The sequence below is a fragment of the Tasmannia lanceolata genome, unplaced genomic scaffold (genome assembly GCF_043159265.1).
Source record: "Tasmannia lanceolata isolate RefF3 unplaced genomic scaffold, GAP_Taslan_0.1 ptg000024l, whole genome shotgun sequence".
In the NCBI taxonomy this organism is placed as follows: domain Eukaryota; kingdom Viridiplantae; phylum Streptophyta; class Magnoliopsida; order Canellales; family Winteraceae; genus Tasmannia; species Tasmannia lanceolata.
Window position 1 is genome coordinate 13,040,461 of NW_027518701.1, and position 22,630 is coordinate 13,063,090.

Sequence of the window (22,630 nt, forward strand, 5' to 3'; positions counted from 1 at the left end):
TGTGTGTATCCTATGTACATAGGCCTTTCCCCCCTCAACGTAAATAGGTTGTGCCCCCAAAATCATCCCTGTCGGATCTTAACCTTCCAATATAATACGACGACACCTCATATAAAAATCGATACCGTTTAGAGAGTTCGTGCCTTAGTGAGATGATTTTTGGGGCAAGCCCTGTGTATGTTAGGTGGCAACAAATGAACGGTTGAGATCTTTGAACAGAGTGAGCTCAAGTGATTTTTTTTTTTAAATTACACTTTTACGGTGTCCACCTTCTACAAAGGTATAGACCACTCATTGTTGGCCCCACTAAGAATTCATGTTGACAGAGAGAAGACAGAGTACAAGTTGTGAGAATAAATTTGGGTGAGGCCTACCTTATTCAAAGATCTAAACAATTCAGTTAGGACTCTCCAAGGGTTTAGAGAGAGAGAGAAGAAAGGGCGGAGAGAGGTACAAAGTGTACCAATGTTGTACTGATTGTGGGGTCACTACCGGTAGGGGTTGGTGAATTTATCCTTCAAAGTGGTGAATTTTTCATTGTCTTTTAACTTTTATTTAGGTTACTTTAAATTAACGGTTGAGATTAATTGCTTCTCTTATTTAGGCTACTTTAGATAGATGGTTGAGGTTAATTTCTTAGGTCTTAAGTTACCCTTTAGGGTTTTTTTCTTATTATAAATAGATGTTATGAAAGCTTTCTATCATGAAACTTGCCTTCTGAGCTTTTGAGTTTTTTGATAACTATTGGGTTCCTAGGATTAGCCCGTAAAGGAGTAGTTTTTAGTTTTGCTATGAGAAACTCGACTTTGATCTTTTTTTTTTTTTGTAGTGATGGAAGTATCTATTTCTTATGACTGGGAGCAATTTTTAGTTTCGCTCGGAGAAACTCGACTTTGATACGATGATGATTGAAGTATTCTATTTCCTACGACGGTGAGCAAAGGGTCCTTTTATTTTTAATTTTTTTTATCTATTTTGCACCCGCTGCGGAACAAACGGGGAACCTCTGTTTCTTAGACTGCATCACAGTTTCATCTAGGGTTTGAATTTAAAAATCCAACATTCACTTCCATGGCCGGATGGTCTCTTTTATCAGATGGGCCTGCTTTAGATTGCCAAGAGATCCTTCATAACCTTCAGAACAACGGTTTTTGCTTGGATCTTAACGCTCCTCCGAAAGAGAGTCCAGACCCTAGCGATGATAAACTCAGAAGCTTATTTGATAAGATTCTCACCATTTTCTTAAAAGTAAAGTCCCAAAACCATGAGATTAAGCCTCAACCAGCTATGCTTGGTGATGGACGATCTGTTGATTTGTTTAATCTGTATCAGATCGTGAGGGGAAAAGGTGGGTATGATTTGGTGGCAGAAAATGGCTGTTGGGGTTTGGTAGCAGAGGAATCTGGGTTAGGTTTTGAAGTTGGGTCATGTTTGAAATTGCTCTATTTGAAATATTTGAATCCTTTTGATCTTTGGCTACCTAGAATTTTTAAAGAGAAAGGGATTTTGGGCAGTTTGTTGTCTATTGAATTGGAAAAGGAGATCAAAGGGCTGCTCTTTGATGTTTCTAAAAAGGGGTGTGATGATGATGATGATGATGATGAGGTTATTATTTTGGATCAGAGCTTTGCAGGTGTGGATTTTTCTTCTCTTAAAAGAAAGCGAGAAAGAGAGACTCTTTTAGGTATGCTCGATTGGGTGATGAAGATAGCTAGAAACCCTAGAGATACAGCTATTGGGAAGAGACTGGAAGGATTTAGGTGGGAACGTGGAGAGGAGTATTACTTTGCTCAGGCCCTTATAGCTAGAGAAGTGTTACTTGTGAAAAAGAATGATTGTTTGAGCCTTGAAGGATCTCTTTTGCAGGTATTCCATGGAGTTCCCCCCCCCCCCCCTTGTTACTATTTCACCATGGAAAAACTTTTAGGCACTGTGTGGATTGCAAGAATTTTCTGGAAAAGTTGGGAAAGGAAAATATTTTTAAAATTTCTTACACATGAAAAAAGATAACTTGAATTAGCCCCATTCAATTTTTATATAGAAGGACATTCAATTTAAAATGTTATTCCCCTGAATTAGCCATAATCAGATCATTTTCCTCTAAATTGTGGGAAGAAAATTTTTCGAAAGAAATAAATTTCTCTCAAAAAAGTTTTTCTTGCAATCCAAATAGGGCAATAGTTCCAGTTGTATGTGATGCAAATTTGTGTGGAATTTCTTCAATATGGAGAATTTTGGTTATTTACATTTTAGTGTTGGACATTTTCAGTAATAGCATGTGTATGAAATTGAAGGGTATGCTTGCGATTTTTGTAATGTTATATTATGGTTGATAAGATTTTAATTTCTAATAGTGAAATTTCCATCAGAATAATTGGTTAGTTCTTTGTTGCAGGCATTAAGGTTTATTAGCCTAACTGTTGAGAAAATCTGTTGGGAAATGCGATCTGATCGTGCACAAAGCTACGGAAAATTAAAAACAAAAAGCAAGCCACAAGATTTACACTAAGATTTTATATGGTTCGGCCAAGATGCTTACATCCATGGGTGAAAACACGATCTTCCACTATAAGAAAATCAATATACAAGGATTACGATGGATTAACGCAAACCCACAAACCTGTAACCGTTAACTTGCCCTCTCACCCAAGATCCTACAAGAGAGTAACCCAAGAAAACCTAAAAGAAAACCCAAGAGAAAACCTTGCTCCCATTCTCTCCTTTTCTCTCATCCTCACATTTTGCAGCCGCCACCCACACAAGAGAAAATACTTCTCTTTCAAAAACCTATAAAAAACTTATTCATATTTATGTTTCCTACTAAACTTGGGAAACAAGGCAACTTTCCTAACAATCTCGACCTTGACTTATTTCCCAGCCACTTAAAGATTTTTCGTTGATGTTGCCACCAGTCCACTGTTTTTGCAAACCAAGATTGGTCTTCTGAAGTACCAGTTACACACCATCCAATCATCCTAATTTTGACTCCTCCCCACTCGATCACCACAACCAATGCACATGTGTAACTGCCAACCCGTTGACTCACTTAGTTAACCCTAAAGAGGGATCTCGATCTATGCTCCCTAACAAAGGTACTGACACCTTTTGACCATCATCTGCAACCTGGAAACCCGTCTCTAAACCATCGAGATCTTAGGAACACTAATCACAGTGTCCCCAACCAGACGATATAATCTATCACACTTCTCTCCTTTCATCATAACTGTTAGAAATAGAGTTAGGGTTAGAAGAGAGGAAGAAGAAGAGGAATGTAGAGATGGAGAGTCTCCACTAGGGAGCTTATCATGTAAATGATGTATATATAAGCCCCAAATAAGGCATCCAATATACAATGACTACAATACCCCTAATCTACAAGGGATGACTAAACTACCCTAAATACACGTTATTCAACAATAACCATACAGTCGCATTTGAGTTTCATGTCTTCACATGTTGCTGAATATCTTGATCTTCACCGTCCCAATTCCCGTGACGTCACAAGCAAGCCCGTCAGCCAAAGACACTACACCTCACTTTGTGTCTTGGAACGTATAAAAATATTTCCTTCTTTAGAATAAATGAATATAGCACCCTGAATTTAGAATTCCCCCATCATGGGAAGTGGAATGACTATAGAGACTGTGGGAACGTCTCCAACCTCTTTGCTCTGCTCATCCGTTATGGCTACCACCGTATTTGTAGAACTAATGTCCGATTGGTCAGCTCGCTTCGGACAATCCTGCTTGATGTGATCGTATTCCTTGCAACGATAACATTGCACTCCCTTTCCCTTGACCTTGGATCTTGACCTTAGATCTTGACCAGCCTTTTTGCTGCTGTCAGACGACCTTCCTCTTTGATTCCCACCATGAACAACCATCCTATTCTCTTAACTCCCATCAAGAACATGTTTCTTCCTCATTTCATTCGATAAGAGAGACGCCGTGACTTCCTCTAATGTCACCATATCTTTGCCATACAATAAAGTTGTCATCAGGTTGTCATGCGAATCAGGAAGTGAAGTAAGAAGCAAAATGATCATGTCTTCCTCCATCAACTTTTCATCAACCTTGTGGAGTTGATCTGGAAGTCCGTTGAACACGGTAATGTGTTCTAGAAGATTCTCGCCTTTCTGCATCTTCAGCTCGTACACTTGCCGCTTCATATACAATCTGTCGGCCACACTTTTTGACATGTAAAGCTTTTCCAACATCTCCCATAACTTAAGCACATCTTCTTCTTCCATAATATTAAACATACCATTATCTACCAGACATAGCCGAATTGTTCTGACCGCCTTCGACTCAATATTTCTCACTAGGTATCCATCATCTTCTCCAACTTCCCATCGTTTCCCTTTGTTAGAACACACACACACACACACACACACACACACACACATATATATATATATATATATATATATATATATATATATATATAGGCCTAAGGGCATAGTTGTCATTGTACTCTTTCACTTAATATAAATACATAAGAGCATGTCTCCTAGCTCATTTTTCCCTCACTCTCTTCTCTCTTCTCCTCTTTCAACATGGTATCAGAGCCATAGGATTTTGATTCCCTAGGGCCCACCATAGCCATTCTACTATAGCCACTCCCTCCTCCTCCTCCTTCTCCTTCTTTCTCTCCATCATCAAACCCTAACCCTAGTCCTAGCCAAAACCCTTGCCCCCACCCTCTTCTTCTCCTCCTTCTCCCTCATGTCACCCTCGCCCCCACCATCAGGCGCCGCTTTCCTCTCGTGCTACCTACAACATCATCCATCGGTCCTTTTGTGCCTACACCTCTCAACAAAATGGTGTCGCTTAGAGGAAGCTACGATTCTTACTTGATATAGTCCGCAATATTCTCTTTCAAATGCGAGTCCATAAAGCCTATTGTAGTGACGCCATCCTTACCGCCTGTTTCTTGGTTAACTATCTCCCTTCCTCGGTTCTTGATGATGCCTCTAGGTTCATAGTCCTACTTCCTCAGCGGGATCCTTTTCCTCTTGCACCCTGTGTCTTTTGTTGTGTTTGCTTTGTTCACAACCTCAGTCCTGGCCTCGGTAAATTGGATCCTCGGGCGGAGCACTGTGTCTTCCTGGGCTACTCTCGTACCCAGTAGGGCTATCGCTGTTATAGTCTCCATTTACACCGATTGTTTGTCTCCACCGACGTGACCTTCTATGAGTCCGAGCCCTTCTCTCTCTCACATGAGCATAGTCCTGCTGTGCTCGACTTGGCGGTTCCTCTTCCTCTTCCGCCACTCCTTGGGCTAGTTTCACCCTCTCCTCCTCCTGTAGAGGTGTCAATGGTTCCTCTGTATCGAGTTCTGCACCATTATAGGTTTCGACAGCTCCTCCTCGTGCTACTACGAAGACCTATCAAAGGCGTTGGCACGCAGATCCACCTCCACCTCCTCTTGAGGCATCTTCTTCTCAGCCGAAGATACCGACGTCTACCACTTAGGTTCCTTCTTCCTTCTTCTGATGTTAATCTAGATTCTCCTATTGCCTCACGTACCCGTTCTCATTGTACTGCCCATCCTATCTTCACGTACCCGTTCTCGTTGTACTGCCCATTATATTTCTATCTTTGTTTCCTATGATAATCTCACCCCTGCTTTTAAGAGCTTTGTGTCTTCTTTGTCTTTTGTCTCTTTGCCGCAGTTTGTGGCAGAGGCTCTCGTGCACCCGAGATGGCGTGCTGCCTTGAGATGGGCGCTCTTTACTGGAATCATACTTGGGGTTTGGTTTCCCTTCCCTTGGGTGCTCGCCCCTCCTATTGCCTCATGTACCTGTTCTCATTATACTGCCCATCCTATCTTCACGTACCCGTTCTCGTTGTATTGCCCATCCTATTTCTAACTTTTTTTCCTATGATAATCTCACCCTTGCTTTTCGGAGCTTTGTGTCTTCTTTGTCTTTTGTTTCTTTGCCGCAGTTTGTGGCAGAGGCTCTCGCGCACCCGGGATGGCGTGCTGCCTTGAGATTGGTGCTTTGGATTTCGGTTCCCTTCCCTTGGGTGCTCGCTCCGTGGGATGTTGCTGGGTTTTCTCTATCAACTATTTGTCGGATGGGACAGTTGAGCGCCTAAAGGCGAGCTTAGGTGTGAAGGGATATACTTAGACTTTTTGGGTCGATTGCACAAAAACCTTTTCTCCTGTCGCCACGATTCCATCTGTTCGTGTCTTACTTTCACTGGCCGTTAATCATGGTTGGCCCCTCTATCAGTTAGATGTGAAAAATGCTTTTCTCCATGGCGACCTCACTGAGGAGGTATACATGGAGCAACTACTAGGGTACGTTGCTCCGGGGGAGATGTCCTCTGTGTGTCGCTTGCAAAAATCTCTCTTTGGCTTAAAACAATCTCTGCAAGCATGGTTTGGGAGGTTCAATGAGGCTGTCATGTGTTTTGGCATTAAACAATGTGATGTCGATCATTCCATTTTCAGTCATCAGTCTGCAGCTGGCTGCGTTCTTTAATAGTATATGTTGATGATATTATCATTACTCGCAGTAACTCGGGGGGTATACAGAAATTGAAGACCCTCTTACAGAAAGAGTTCTTCTCCAAAGATCTAGGCGCCTGACGTACTTTCTTGGGATAGAGATAACCTATCAACTAGAGGTCTCTCTCACAAAGAAAGTATGTATTGGATCTATTAGATGAGATAGGTTACCTTGGGGTAAAACTTGCTATTATGCCCATGTACCCTAATGTGAAACTCCTTCCAGAAGATGGCAACATGTTAGATGACCCTGGCAGATATAGGAGGTTGGTTGGCAAACTCATATATCTCACAGTCACTCTCCCATACATCTCATGCGCTGTAGGTGTAGCCAGTCAGTATATGAGCTCACCTTGTATATCTCACTGGGTTGCGGTTCATCAGATTCTCAGATACTTGAAAGGCGCCCCAGGGAGACGCCTATTGTTTAAGAAGCATGGTCTTACAAAGATAGAGGGGTTCTCTGTTGCACATTGGGCTAGATCTTTAGCAGGTAGGAGATCAACAACTAGATGCTGCACCTTCGTAGGAGGTAAATTGGTGTCATGGCGTAGCAAGAAACAAGATGTCATAGCAAAATCTAGTACAGAAGCCGAATACAGGGCCATGACACACACGAGTACAAAACTCATCTGTATGCGTTCCCTTGGTATCGCTCCTCCTTCTCAGTTGTATTGTGATATTAAGCATGCGATTCATATTGCTACAAATTCGGTCTTCCATGAGTGGACTAAACACATTGAGGTGGATTGCCATTTCATCTGTCCGAGAATCCAAAAGGGCGAGATATGCACAGTTTTCACTAGATCAGTGGATCAGCTGGCTGGTATGCTTACAAAATCATAAGGGCTAAGTTGAGCGATATTTGTAACGAGCTTGGAATGTATGATATATACTTTCCAGCTTTAGAAGGGGTGTTAAAACATATATATATATATATATATATATATATATATATATATATATATATATATATGAGAAAACTGTTGGTGAGCTTAAGCGCACCATTTTTTTGGTGCGCTTAAGTTGTTATAACGCCTCCCATTGGTGCGCTTAAGCGGGACCCAGCGGGACCCAAACATTTAAACAAATGGGAGGCGTTATAACAACTTAAGCGCACCAAAAAAATGGTGAGCTTAAGTGCACCAACAGTTTTCTCTCTCTCTCTCTCTCTATATATATATATATATATATATAGAGGAAACTGTTGGTGAGCTTAAGCTCACCAAACTTATGGTGAGCTAGCTTGCCCAATCACATGGGGGCCCACTTTGTTAGGATGATCTAAACCATTCATTTGAAAGTCCCTTACATAGATGGGGGGTGTACCAAAAATCAGCTCCATAGGGTCATCCTAACCCCTCCATTTGTGGAGGACAAAAATGGACAGACACAAATTTGCCCCATTTTTGTCCTCCACAAATGGAGGGGTTAGGATGATCCTATGGAGCTGATTTTTGGTACACCCCCTATCTATGATAAGGCCTTGCAAATGAATGGTTTTGATCACTCCCCAAAATGTGGGACCCATGTGATTGGGCAAGCTAGCTCACCATAAGTTTGGTGAGCTTAAGCTCACCAACACTTTCCTCATATATATATATATATATATATATATATATATATATATATATATATATATATATATATATTGGCCTAAGGGCATAGCTGTCATTGTATTCTTTCACTTATTATAAATACATAAGTGAGGGGAGCATGTCTCATAACTCATTTTTCTCTCACTCTCTTCTCTATTCTCCTCTTTCAACACCCTTCGACGATTATTGTAACCGCGATCCAATCACAACACTCACGATCACTCGAAATGTGGCCCAACGACGATCGCTCCAACCTGAGCTCTGATACCACTTGTTGAGAAAATCTGTCGGGCAAATCCGATCCGATCCGATCGTGTACAAATTAATGAAAAAGAAACAACAAAAAGCAAGCCACAGAATGCACAATGAGATTTTACATGGTTCGGCCAAGATTCTTAGATTCACGGGCGAAAACACGATCTTCCACTATCAGAAAAGCAATATACAAGAGAGTAGCCCAAGAAAACCTAAAAGAAAACCCAAAAGAAAACCCCCTGTGTAGAAAAGCCCCTTCTCTCTCTCTCTCTCTCTCTTGCTCATGTTTTGCAGCCGCCAACCACATAAGAGAAAATACCTCTCTTTTTGTATCATAGGTTTTTACCAAAAATCTATAATAAACTTGTTTCCTATTTCCACTTCCCGCTATACTTGGGAAACGAGGCAACTTTCCCAACACTAACAAAAGCTGTAGTTTGGTTTGGAATTATGGTAGGGTGTAATCTTTATTATCCCCACAATTTTCAAGTCTAAGCATCTTTGATTGAGTTTGATTTTCATATTCTTAAATTCAAAATTTAGGTTATCTAATAGAGGTTACTGAGACAGGTTAAAGGGTAGTCAACAATTGTCATGTACATTCATCTTTGTCATAAACTTCTTTAATGCTTTTATCTCAAGTTTTGATTGCATGATGGTTGATGTTAAAGGAGTGAAATATTCTTTAAGTTTCAAATCATCTTCTTCCAGATTTTGGTTGTTCTTCAATCTCTGAACCCCCAACTGTTCAAGAATAGAATAGGGAGTAGGATTAGACTTGTTCCATCTAGATTCATGATTTGTTGATGGGTTTAAAAAGTTAGCACATTTGTAGTTGGTGAGACCCACATGTGGCCTAATGGGGTTTTGGAGAAAAACCAACCTATCCCATTTATCTCCCTTGGTGAAGAAAAAGGAAGAGTGTTTCTTACACTCTTAAAGGAGGTGACAAAGCATGAGTACCATTCTCTTGCAGTGGGGATTTGAATTATGAGAGAGTTGGGAGATCCGATAGATCTTGTTATATTCTGTAGTCACATCCAAATGAAGTCGGATCCAAAGGATCTGTTGGACTGTCTGGGTTCGTTGGTTGTCCTAGTTCTGATGGCTATACAAGGACTCAAGGTAAATCTAAAAGAAAAATACACTTGGAAATTTGTAATCAGTGCTAATTCAAATGAAATTTCATGAGATGTTGTTTCGGTTGATGTGTGTTTTGTGATTTCCAAGAGCCCCTATTCGTGGGATGTGGATATATGCTTTTATTAAAAGCTAAATCAATGGAGATTTGTTGAAAGATGGCATAGGATACTGAATTGTTGGTTTGGAAGAAAAGAAGCTCTAGCTAGTTTACTCCGCACAAATTATTTGGTGTGTGCTAGTTATAGATTTGTTTCTGTGGTTATTAGGGCACTAACTATGAGATGCATGATGAGGAATGCTTGTTGGGTGATGTTAGTTCTATGGTGCAAAAGAAAGCAGTGACAAAGTTAGTGAATGAGTTCCATGATATTTTTGCAAGAACCAAGTAGGTTACTGCTGATCGGAGAGATTGAGCGTGGAGTTCACGTACTCAGATGCTCTACTGCTGAATATATGGTTGTATTGACAGTCAATCCTTGAAGTTGATGGACTGGAGTGACATGTGAAAGTATTGATTGACCTTGGGTTGATTTGACCTACTTCCTTGCTTGCAAGTTTTCTGTTTGTGCGTGTGCCAAAGGATGGATGCATGTGCATAGACTATTGTGTTCCTAAGAAGAACACCATAAAGAAAAGGTACACCTTATTCATTGATATTTTGTTTGTTTAGTGGAAGCACATTAAATATGTTCCCAAATTAGGTCTGAAGTCTAGTTACCACCTTATTGGGGATCGAAAGAAGAAGATAAATGGAAAATTGCTTTCAAAAGGAAGCAATGTCTTTATAAATGGTTGTTATGCTGTTTGGGTTGACTAATACTGATACATTCAAACCTAGTACTGAAGGAGGGGAAGTCTAAACCAGGAAAATAAGAAAGAAGGGTCAAACCTGACCTTTATTGTGTTGTTATGATGACATGTATACAAAACCTTGCTGAAGTTAGCATGCCAGAGATTATTATTATTTTATTTACCCTTATGGATGGATTTTATGTGGCTTCTATAATGCCTCAATTCGCATTTTTAGAGACTGGTTTTAGGTGGGAAGTTTTCATACTTAAATGTGATCAGAACCCAAATTAAATTAGAAATCTTTTGCGTATGTTTTAAAGATGGAAATTGTCTAGGATTAGGAGTCCTTATTGGGAAGTTTTGGAGTTATAAAGGCCAAGTATATGGTCCATGTGATGGATCTTTGGGCTGACTTTGTAATCATTATGAAAATTGAAGTTTTATGAAAGTAATTTTGTCTTTTCTCTATTGTTTTCTCTTTGAGACAGTATCCATATCTTACTGATGTAGGAGAACTAGGGAATGGAAGAGGAACTCAAGAAAACTATAGAAAATACAAGAAATTTCCAGAATTTGCAAGAACTACAGATCTTGATTTTTTTAACTACAAGATGATAACATGGATTACTAGAAATCTGTTTGGAACATGGAAAGAAGAGGAACCATGAAATCTAAGAGAAACAAAGAAAGAAATAGATCGCAACGTCTCACTACGTCTTAAAACATGTAGTGCCAGTATCAGTTTTTGGGAAAGGCAATAACATTTTGCAGCTGTTTAAAAAAGAGGTTAAAACTTATAGTGCTAATATTAGTAGGCTTTTGGTCGGATATTTTGTTTAGGGTTTTTAAGTTTTCCCTTTTCCCTCATCTTTTATGCCATATAGAAACCCTTTCTCTCTCTGCAAAATGAAGGAAACAGGGAAGGCGGTTTTACAATACTGTAGGAACTACATCTGTTTCAAGTTAGTTTCTTCGGAACAACATCTGTTTTGTTTTAGGTCTTCTCTGTTTTTTTTTTTTTTTTCTCTCTATTTTTTTACCTCCAATGAGATATGATTTGATTAAAGATGGGAAGGAGAGTTGTTTTTTGTTCTCTTCCCCCTTCTTTCCCCCCTTTCTCTATACATCTCTCCCTTTTCCGTGGGCTCCCATTTTTGGCGATCCAGGTCGCAAACGACCCACATTTCGGATCGTGGGTCGGCAGGTGGGAGGGTGACCCCTTGCAACATTGCTCTCACTATTCCAAATGAAAGGAGGAATGAAAGATAGCAAACAACAGATACAGACACAAAACCAACAAGGAGATAATATATTTACAACAGTGATAACACAAACGATAACTTGCTATTTAAAGGAATACAGAGATTAATAAGTTGGCATCTCACTTTCTCGGCTGTCTCACCAAGGGTTCCTAGGCATCTCACCTTGAGGGTGTATGAATTCCCTACGATTTGCACAAAAGAAAACAAACCAAATGGTATTAGAGGCTTGGAGCTATATGAGAAATGATTTCTTGGCATCCGTGAAGTGATTTCTTGGCATCTGTCCTACATCAAGTGGTATTTGAGCATCCCCTTTGAGCCGTCTGCATCACCGACTCTCCTTGTCTTTTATTGAGGCATATGCCTGTATTTGATAATATCGCTGCAAGGAACTATGGTGTTGTTGAAATATTCCTGTAGGTCGAGAGAATATCAATCAATATTTTGTTAATGCCCTGACAAGACAAGGAGATACTTTGATGAGACTGATGGATTGATATATCTGAGAGATTCAACCTTTGCTATAATGATTAGTTGGGGCGACACCAACGGAGGCCGATAATTCTCTAGAGGATTCCCTAATTAGTTGAAAGGTGTCTGAGGTGGAACTCAAGCCCCAACCCAACCGAGAGGTGGAAAGAGGGTTTGATTTGGCGGGAATCGGGATAGAGAAATTTTGACAAACCAAACTGATCATACCAAAGTAGAAGATGTCAGATGACGAACTTAAAATCAACCAACATACTACCGAGAATTACTTCTTGGGGCAACATGGCGATTTGGAAGATTGATCCTTCTATGGTAGAGAGAGGGTGTTAAGCTTGATGTGACTGATTTTTACAGAAATCTTCGCCCTCAAACTTTCCTAGAGCGGGTCCTGGAGAACTGATTGGCATGATATGAGGGAAGATCAAAAGGTCAAGTCTGTCAAGGCCAAACATAGGGATCTGCATCAATTTGGTGGCAAGAAATATAAGATTCAAGGGAGTTATAAGGACTGTCCTTAATTCAATGATGGTAACTGATGAAAGAGAAGCTTAGGAGAAGGTTTCTAGCGGCCTACTGTGCCTAAGCTCTCTTCAATCGGTAATTTACGACAACGAGAGGAGTGTGGAAGATTATATGGATGAATCTTTCGAATTAGTGACATGGGATGGTTTAGTTGAAACCAGAAACGAACTATTGCCCATTATGTTCTCGGCCTTTGCACTCGAATTCAGGATGAATCCGTGGTCTAACAATTTGGATTTTTTAAGATCTCAACTAGCCCTTTGCATTGAAGAAAAACTCAAATGAATTGGCAATCAGTGAATCCGTTCAACTGTAACCAACAAAGGATGGACTTTAGTGCCGCCCGAAGTACTAATAGCGACCGTTAAACTGCTGCTTCAGCCTATGGTTTACAAACCAAACCATCAAGTAAGGGAAGGTCCAATTGTGCGAGTACATGTGAAAGCTTCTCCTAATATGTGAAAGGACAGCTCTAATAGAACCCTGTGACAAGTGTGGAGGAGTTGGGAAATTGTCCTTAATGACAGAATAATTTCTTTTCATGAAGAGGATTGTGAAGATGAATATGTTCTAAACTGAGATCTAGAAAATGGAGTCACTTCATATATAAATTGTGATGATCCCACCTAACCAAGAGCTAGATGAGGATTGGCATCTCGGGATCATATTTTGGACTAGGGTGGTTTGTGGAGACAGTATGAACTGTGATCATCATAAATGCTAGCTCAGAAGATTTTACGAAGACGGTGACAAACCTTTATTTGAAGGCGAAGAAACACCCACAACCATAGTTGTAAATTCCGTTTCGGTCGCCATTTCGTTTTGGCCACCGAAACGGAATTTCGGTGGGATTTCGGTCATTTCGGTGGATTTCGGTCGAAACTTTTCGTTCACACAAAAAATATATTAAAAAATATGAGAAAAATCCAAAAAAATAAAAATCAATAGAAAAAGATGAAAAACTAAGAAATAAAAGAAAGGAAATGGAAAGAAATAAAGAGAACCTTGGGGTTGAACTTGAGTTGAAGAGAAGAAGAAAAAATTAGCCTTCACTCACTTGAAATAAGCCTTTGGAAATAGTTCTTGACTTCTTGTAGTGGTAAGTTGAATGTATGCCTTCCCTTTGCTCCAAAATAGACTTGGATTGAGTTGAAGAAGAGGGTAGACTTGTAGGAAATTTAGTAGAATAGATAGTGTAAGTGAAAGTAGAGAAGAGAAGGAGAATCACTTATGTGAAGGTGGAGGAAAAGAAGGTAGGGAAAATGCTATTTATAGAGTTTTTTTATTGATTGTGCATTTAAAAATGACTAAAATACCCTTCCCAACAGCTATAAACGGTCACATTTTGAGGTTAAAATGGTCAAAAACCAAAAAGAGCCGTTGCAGGGGCATTGTCGTAAATTCTGCAAGTCAAACTAGCCGTTATGGACGATTTCGGCCGGAATGGAGAATTTCGTCCATTCCGGACGAAATTCCGGATTTCGGAAAATTTCGTCCGGAATGGACGAAATGGAACAAAATTTCGTCCGAAACGAAATTTTGTCAATTTCATTCCGGAATTTGAACGAAACCGGTTCGTTTCGTCCATTCCGGACGAAACGAAACGGTATTTACAACTATGCCCACAACCCTTCAAAGTGGCATGGTTCAATAAATGTGCAAAAGTTCTTATTGATGGACGTTGGTTGGTTAATGTCTGTTTTTTTTGTAGGTAAGCTGAGATTGAACCTCTGACCTCGAGGCTGAAGAACAAAGCCTTGACCATTGAACTATGGCTCAAATCCCTATTGGTTAATATCTCTCTCGGCAAAGATTACAAAGATTCAGTTTGGTACAATGTGTTGGCCATAGACGCATGTCATATACTCTTGAGTAGTACATGGATTTTTTTATCAAAAAATTATCCACTATGGAAAATCGAGTTCTTACACTTTGAATAAGGATTAGATAAAACTTCACCTTGGACCCATGAAATAAGTAGTTCGTCCTAAACCTAAAAGGGTAGATGCATCTAATCTCTTAAGTACTCGTCAACTAATTGAGGAAAATCAAGTGAGTGGACAGATCTATGCTCTTATTGGAAAGGTAGTAATTGAATATGAATTGGTGCTAGAGAGCTCCCAAGAGAGATCCAAGGAATGCTACATCATTTTGAGCATTTTGTACCAAATGAATTTCCTAGTGAGCTTTCCTTATGAGAGATTTATAACATAGTATTGATCCATTTCCATCCCCACCTAAATACATGTTGAAACCAAAACGCATTACGAAACCAAAACCACGTGTATTAGTAATATACTATACCAATTTATTTTACATAATTATATTTATATAAATTGCATGTTAAATACAGTGTATGTATTATGTATAATTAGTTATATGAATTACATGTAAAATGTTGTATGTATTGAATTATTAGACATGCCGACAACACATCACTACATTTTTTTTTGTTAAACCTTTGTGGTTAGTTTTTTTTTTAGTTATGTGATAATTTTTTAGTATTTATTTGTGCTTGAATAGAGGGCGAGCTTTGGCGCAACGGTAAGGTTGCTCCATTTTGACCTGGCGGTCATGGGTTCGAGTCACGGAAACAGCCTCTCTTCAAAGCAGGGGTAAGGCTGCGTGCATTGCCCCCCGCCCCCTCTTTTTATTTGTGCTTGAATATCCATTATTGTGCTTGTTCATACAAACACTATTATGGGTGATCCTTCCACTACGCTTGGATCTTACGTGGAAAATGGAACATCTAGTTTGATGAAATGAAAATAAAAGCTTCTTTTGCAAGAAATTGCATCTTGTACCCGTATTTGTGCCATATCCTATTGACATGGGTGCTATGAGCCTATACAAGTATCTTAGTGTCATATTCTCTATGTACCCTTCTACTTTTTTATGCCCACCATATCTTTATAGAATTCCTTTGATTGGACTTCTCTTGAGATCATAATTTTAAATTTGCACGGAATCCGACCTGAAACAACCAAAGTGTTTTCATTTCTAACCACACCGAAACACATGCCGAAAGTGAAACACATCGAAACCAAAACCGCAACTGTATTAGTACTATATTTAGTTCGTGTTACATAATTATATTTATACAAAATTACATGTAAAATGTGATATGTACTGAATTATTAGACTTTCCAACAACACATGCCACCATGCTTTTGATGTTAAACCATTAGGGGCAGATTTTACTTCTATGATAATATTTTAGTCTCTATTTATGCTTGTTGTAGCACTTTCTGGAGCTTCATCTTAAATGTAAATCATTTGCATATTTTTCTATACGTGTCCATAATTTTAGAAGATTTCTATTGAAATTTTCAATCAAAACCGAAACATTTCTTTTTCCATGCTGCTTGAAACTGAAATTGAAGCTGAAATTGAAAACCTTCCTTGATATACCTCAAGATGTGAACTACTGTGTTACGTAAGAGAAAGAGGAAAAAGGAGAATAGTGAGTTAGGGCATGGCTCCCCCTCACTGATGTATTTATATAATAAGAGAAGTACAGTGACAATAATGTACCTACTAGACTTATTCTAACACTCCCCCTCAAGCTTGAATGTATAAATTATATACTCCTTGCTTGTTACAAATATTGCACAACTTTGCTTTATTCAACGGCTTTGTGAACATATCAGCCAACTGATCTGCAGAACGAGTGAATACAGTACATATCTCCCCCTTCTGAATTCTCTGACGAATGAAGTGACCGTCAACTTTGATCTGCTTTGTTCGCTCATGGAAGACTGGGTTTGTTGCAATATAGATGGCAGCCTTGTTGTCACAGTGCAACTGTGAAGGCGAAGAAGATAAAATACCAATCTCAGACAGGAGTGATCTCAACCGGATATACTTTGTACTCGTGTGTGCCATCGCTCTGTATTCTGCCTCAGCACTTGACTTTGCAATAATATCATGCTTCTTGCTTTTCCATGACACCAGGTTACCTCCTACAAAGGTATAGTACCCTGTAGTTGATCTCCTGTCTGCGGTAGATCCAGCCCAATCAGCATCATAGAATCCCTCAATTCGCATATGACCATGTCTCTTGAATAATAGGCTCTTTCCTGGTGCACCCTTTAGGTATTTCAAAATCTGGATCATTGCACTCCAGTGTGAGGTACGTGGGGAGCTCATGTACTGACTGACTACTCCTAGAGCATAAGATATATCAGGACGAGTAACGATAAGGTATATGAGCTTGCCCAGAAGTCTTCTATACCTGCCAGGGTCCTCCAACAAATCTCCTTCTGGAACTAATTTTACATTGGGATCCATAGGTTTTACGCCAAGATTCCCCGTCTCCAACAAATCCAAGACTTCCTCTGTAATAGAGAGACCACGAGAGGAGTATGCCACCTCTATCCCAAGAAATATCTAAGGCGTCCCAAGTCCTTTGTAGCGAACTCTCTCTGTAAGAAGGTTTTCAGTTTCTGCCTGGGATGATGATATCGTCAACATATACAATTAATAGAATGCACCCAGCTGAGGACTGATGACAAAATACTGAATGATCTACAACACACTGTCTTAAACCAAACCGCATAATAGCCTCACTGAATCTCCCAAACCATGCTCGTGGAGATTGTTTAAAGCCATAGAGGGATTTTCTCAGGCGACAGACAGAGGAGGACATCTCCCCCTGAGCAGCATACCCTGGAGGCTGCTCCATGTAAATCTCCTCGTGGAGGTTGCCATGTAAAAAGGCATTCTTGACATCTAACTGATGGAGATCCCAACCATGATTAACTGCAAGGGAGAGAAGAACACGAACTGAAGGTATCTTGGCAACCGGAGAGAAGGTCTTATTGTAATCAACCCCAAAGGTTTGGTATATCCTTTAGCGACCAGGCGGGTCTTCAATCGCTCAATGGTGTCATCAGGTAAATATTTGATAGAAAATACCCATCGATAACCAACCGGTCTAGCACCAGAGGGAAGGGGAACCAGATCCCATGTCTAGTTCGAATGTAGAGCACTCATCTCAAGATCCATGGCAGTCCGCCATCCAGGGTGAGCGAGAGCCTCCTGTAAAGACTGTGGTAACACAACAGAAGAAAGAGAACAAACAAAGCTTTTGAAAGTAGGAGTCAGACGATCATATGAGACAAAGTTAGAAATAAGATGTGCAGTAGAGTGAGAACGGGTACAAGAGGCAATAGGTGGGTTAGAAGTAATGACAGAGGAAGGTAGAGAGGATACCTAAGTAGATGGTACTGGGATCTCGACGTGCGAAGACAATGTCTTGAGTCGAGTAGGCGGAGGCCCATCTTTGCGCTGACGCCTTTGATAGTGCTTTGTAGTAGGTCGTGGAGTCGATGGTGTGTCAGAGGAGTCACCTGGAAGAGGCTGAGACTGTGGTGCAGACGGTGCAGGAACTAGTACCGGAACCGAGTCAAGAATGACAGGAAGGGAGATGGAAACTTTGGGTTCCAGGATAGTGGAACTAGACGCGGACGGAAAACTAAAGAAGGGCTCAGACTCAAAAAATGTAACATCGGCCGACACCAACCACCAATGAAGGCAGGGACTGTAACACCGATAGCTTTTCTGAGTTCGAGAGTAACTCAGAAAGACACAACGTTCCGACCTAGGATTAATTTGTCCCTACCAGGACCTAAATGATGAACAAAACGGATACAACCAAAGACACGAGGTGTGAGTGGGAAATGATCCTGCTGAGGATATAAGATCTGAAAGGGAGAAGTACCACGAAGGACACTCGATGGTGCTTACCGAGTTCACAAGACTCGCACTGGAATGATGAAACAGAAGCAGGAACTAAAGACGTTTGCTGGAGCCGCTAAAATGATGGGTGGCCAAGACGACAGTGCCACTGAAAGGTGTACACAGAGCTATGCAAGACAGTAGTAGAAGGTCGGCAATCAAGATGATAAAGGCCATCCACCTCACGGTCCCAATCCAATCGTCTTCCCAGTCGAAAGATCCTGAAACAAACAATAAGAAGGATAAAATGAGATGGAGCAGTGAAGATTTTTCATTAGTTGACTAACAGACAGTAAACTGAATGGTGATTTAGGGACACATAGTATAGAAGATAATGAAATACTAGGAGAGGGGCACGCCGTACCAATACCAGTGATGGGAGTCGTGGACCCATCATCTAGGGTAATGGTTTGAAAGTTAGATGAAAATGAATGAAAAGATGAGAGCTGAGATGAGTTGCCGGTCATGTGATTGGAGGCTCTCGAGTCAATAATCCATGACTCAGAGCTAGAGAGTAAGGTCGTGGGTGAACTACCTGGCTTGGGGGATGGGGTGGGCAGAATCGTACGGGGGTGGGGAGATGTAGGATGGGGTGGGATGCCGTAAGGATGGGGGGTGTCGTAGGATGGGGTGGGATGCTGTAAGGGGTACGGTAGGTGGGTGGGGTGCCGTAAGGGTTATGGTAGACTGGTAAGGGTAGGAAGAAGGTGGGTTGAGGAGGGGCGGTAGATGGATTTGGCTTTGGGTGGAGGTTGGAGGAGATGGAGAAGATGAAGGCTGACGATTGTCCCTAGGGATCGGAAACCCTAAGGCTCTGATACCATGTTACATGAGAGAAAGAGGAAGAAGGAGAATAGTGAGTTAGGGCATGGCTCCCCCTCACTGATGTATTTATATAATAAGAGAAGTACAATGACAATAATGTCCCTACTAGACTTATTCTAACAAACTGTATTCCAATGTAGCACTTGAGGAGATTCCATAAATTGATAAGCCCCCACTCACAACAAAAGAGATAAAGTAGATTAGCTTACCAACCATTCTTCAATAACTGCTTTGTTCTTCAAACTTCTCCCACATCGACAAGTACATTACTATTAACCTCCTTAGGAGTGACAACTGACTTTGCTCGATATAACCAGTCTCCTTAAGTAAATCAACTACATCTTTTATTTGAGATAGATTGATATCTTTCTTTGACCTTCATTTTCTAAGAAGTAGTGAAATGGTCCAAAATCTTTTGTTTGGAATTGATAATGTAGGTCTTCTTTTAATTTAGAATACTAACACCACAATCCGATATTTTTGTACTTCTAGAAAACACTGATGACCCGTCTCCACACTTCAGCTGGAGCTGAATGCATGGGCAAAGTAGGAGAAATAATTTGAATTTTCAACTTTGCCGCCATCTTATCCATGGGTCTGCAATCTTGAGAACGGAGTCATTAATCATTCTTAATAATTGGAACTTATATTCTTCTTAAAAGGCTATTGCTTATAGTGTTTGATTTAGGTTGTACTTCTATCTTAAAAAATAAAAAATAATTAGACACCAACTTTTTAAATGGAATATTATTGGTATTTGCTTTGACATAATCTGTGGGTTTTGATTGGCCTTACAGAAGAGGCAGAAGATGGATCCCATCATGTGTGAAGATTATGTTGGTTCTGATCTGGCTACGGAGAAATTAACATGCAGCCTGAGGACCCTTTCCCCGCACAAGAGAAGTAACTCTTGCTCTTGTTTGGAGACATCAACCATCAATAACAATGATTTGGATCAATGTCCGCATTTATATGTTCCAGCGCTGGAGAATGACCCTGAAAAACTAGTACTCGGCACTGTTGAATCATTAAGTGCAGAAAATATAGTTGACTTATTCTGTGAAGATCGATTCCGGAAGCGGGTCCCTGTTGGTTCACTCTATCAAGCCGAAGTGCCAGATTGGACTGGTCCGGTTTCTGAGTCTTCCTATGAATCCAAATGGTTGGGTACACTGCACTGGCCCCCCAAAGTGAAAGATTTTAAAGTACTAACTGAAGATAATGCTATTGGGAAGGGAAGACCACATTCATGTGGCTGCGAACTTCGAGGTTCTGTAGAGTGTGTAAGATTTCATGTGGCGGAGAAAAGGCTCCGTCTAAAACAAGAGTTGGGTTCCGCCTTCAGCAGTTGGAGATTCAATCACATGGGTGAGGAAGTTTCGCTGTCTTGGACAGGTGATGAAGAACTGAGGTTCAAGGCTATGGTGCGTCTAAATCCTAAATCTCTACACAATAATTTCTGGGATAAGGCTTACATAAGCTTTCCTTCAAAAAGAAGGCAAGCCTTGGTGAGCTATTATTTCAATGCGTATCTTCTCAGATGCAGAAGTTACCAGAACAGGGTGACTCCAAACAGCATTGACAGTGATAATGACGAATCAGAATTTGGATTTGTAAGTAATAGTTATGGTCATGACGCAGTGAAGGTTTCTGGGTCCAAGTCTATCTTGTGCACTCAGAATAAGCAATGTGTGGATCTGGATGATTATACAGATATGGATTAGGAATCAAGGATTTTTGGGGGTGTAAATTTTTGGGTTTTATATGAATTACAAGCGTGGAGGTTTTCAGTGAAGATCATGGGCGCTTTCTTGTCTTTTCTAATCAATACATCAACCATCACAGCATCAAATATTTCCAGAGTTAAGGGAGCGATTTGGCAATTTTCTTCAACATTTTTTGTTGGATTTTGCTGCTTAGTGGCAGTGGAGGCAGCAATCCAGCTGGTTGATGATACTAGGAGCCTGAAACAATGGAGCATTTTATTTTGAAAGCTCAAAGTGTCAGTCAAGTGATCTCCTGTCTGCGGCCCGTTATGAGTTTTCATGGTAAGATCCAAATTATTTATTTTTGGTCATGTTTGGCAACCTTGAACAAATATTCCATGGAATATCTGTGAGGCCAATTGTAAAAGAGGCAGGAGAGGGAAAAACTTGAGAGCGTGGTGGTGAGGGGAATATAAAAAAGTGATAAATTTAGGAATTTCACTAACTTTTATTGAATTACAATGACCCTAAATGAGTGCTTAAATAGAACACTCAAAAGATAAACTTAGAAAGCTAATTAAGGAATAATTATGGGATGAGATAAAGATAGAATCATCCTAATCTAATCTAATTTGGTGCCTATTATACCTAGGTTACATGATGTAATCAAATTGTTTATTCTAACACCAAGATAATCCAACGAAGAGAGCTACACCCAATCCAACGGTTGGATATCACATATTCTAGCATGCCTCAAATGTATATGGAGTGGAAACTGATACTTTTGATTTCAATAAATATCCCCAAAAAGAAAAGTAAAATTCAACAATTTTGATTCGTTGATGATGAAAACCCCTTGATGATGGTTGTTGATGTTGCCGATGATAGGAACTGATGCTAATTGTTGAAGAAGGCGTTGCGTTGTTGATATTAGGGGTGGCCAGAACCGAAGAACCGAACCGGAACCGAACTGTAAAAAAATATTTTTGGTCCAGTTCGGTTCTGCTGATGAAGAACCGAACTTATTCGGTTCGGTTCCGGGTCTAATGTTCTCGGTTCGGTTCCGGAACCGAAGAACCGAACTTTGAATATATATATATATATAATATATATATATATATATATATATATATATATATATATATATATAATATTTTTATATTTCTATTATACATATACTTAATAATATAAATTACTTATAATATTAATAAGTAATAGTTAATACTATTATTATAATAAGAAAGTAACTTATATTATAACTTTAATTAAAAGTTTTTATAAATTATAATTAATAATTAATAATTAGCCATTTGAACTGAAGAACCGGACCGGACCGAACCGATTATGTTCGGTCCGGTTTGGTTCGGTCCTACTGTGTACTACGGTTCGGTTCGGTTCTTACGGTTCATGGAACCGAGAACCGAGAACCGAAAAAAAAGGAACCGAGAACCGAACCTGTTGGCCACCCCTAGTTGATATGCCGTGAAGAGCTTCAATGGTGTAGATAGATGATACTCAAGCCTCGACGAGCGAGTTTTCATAGACCAATTTTAGATATCAATCATTATCAAAATGACTCACTATGGACCAATGCTACAATTGGTAAGAATCAGCCTTGATGGGCAAGACATCATAGATCGGTTTTCATTTTTTATCCTTATGGAATTAGAAACTATATTTTAGGCACGCACCTCAAGAAAACGAGGCACCTCAACCTACTAGGTAGAGGAAGGTAAGTATTTCAAACACGCACCTAAGTAAGGTACCTAAGCTGAAATGTCAA

The 22,630-nt window shown here is 40.0% G+C and overlaps 1 protein-coding gene across 1 annotated transcript; it reads left to right on the top strand.

Moving 5' to 3' along the window:
* Positions 1–704: 704 nt before the first annotated feature.
* Positions 705–21,352, top strand: LOC143857314 (AT-rich interactive domain-containing protein 2-like). Its single transcript, XM_077367735.1, has 2 exons — positions 705–1,866; positions 19,939–21,352. Exons 1-2 carry the CDS (start codon positions 1,072–1,074, stop codon positions 20,863–20,865), a joined length of 1,722 nt encoding a protein of 573 aa, XP_077223850.1. The 5' UTR covers positions 705–1,071; the 3' UTR covers positions 20,866–21,352.
* Positions 21,353–22,630: the final 1,278 nt, after the last annotated feature.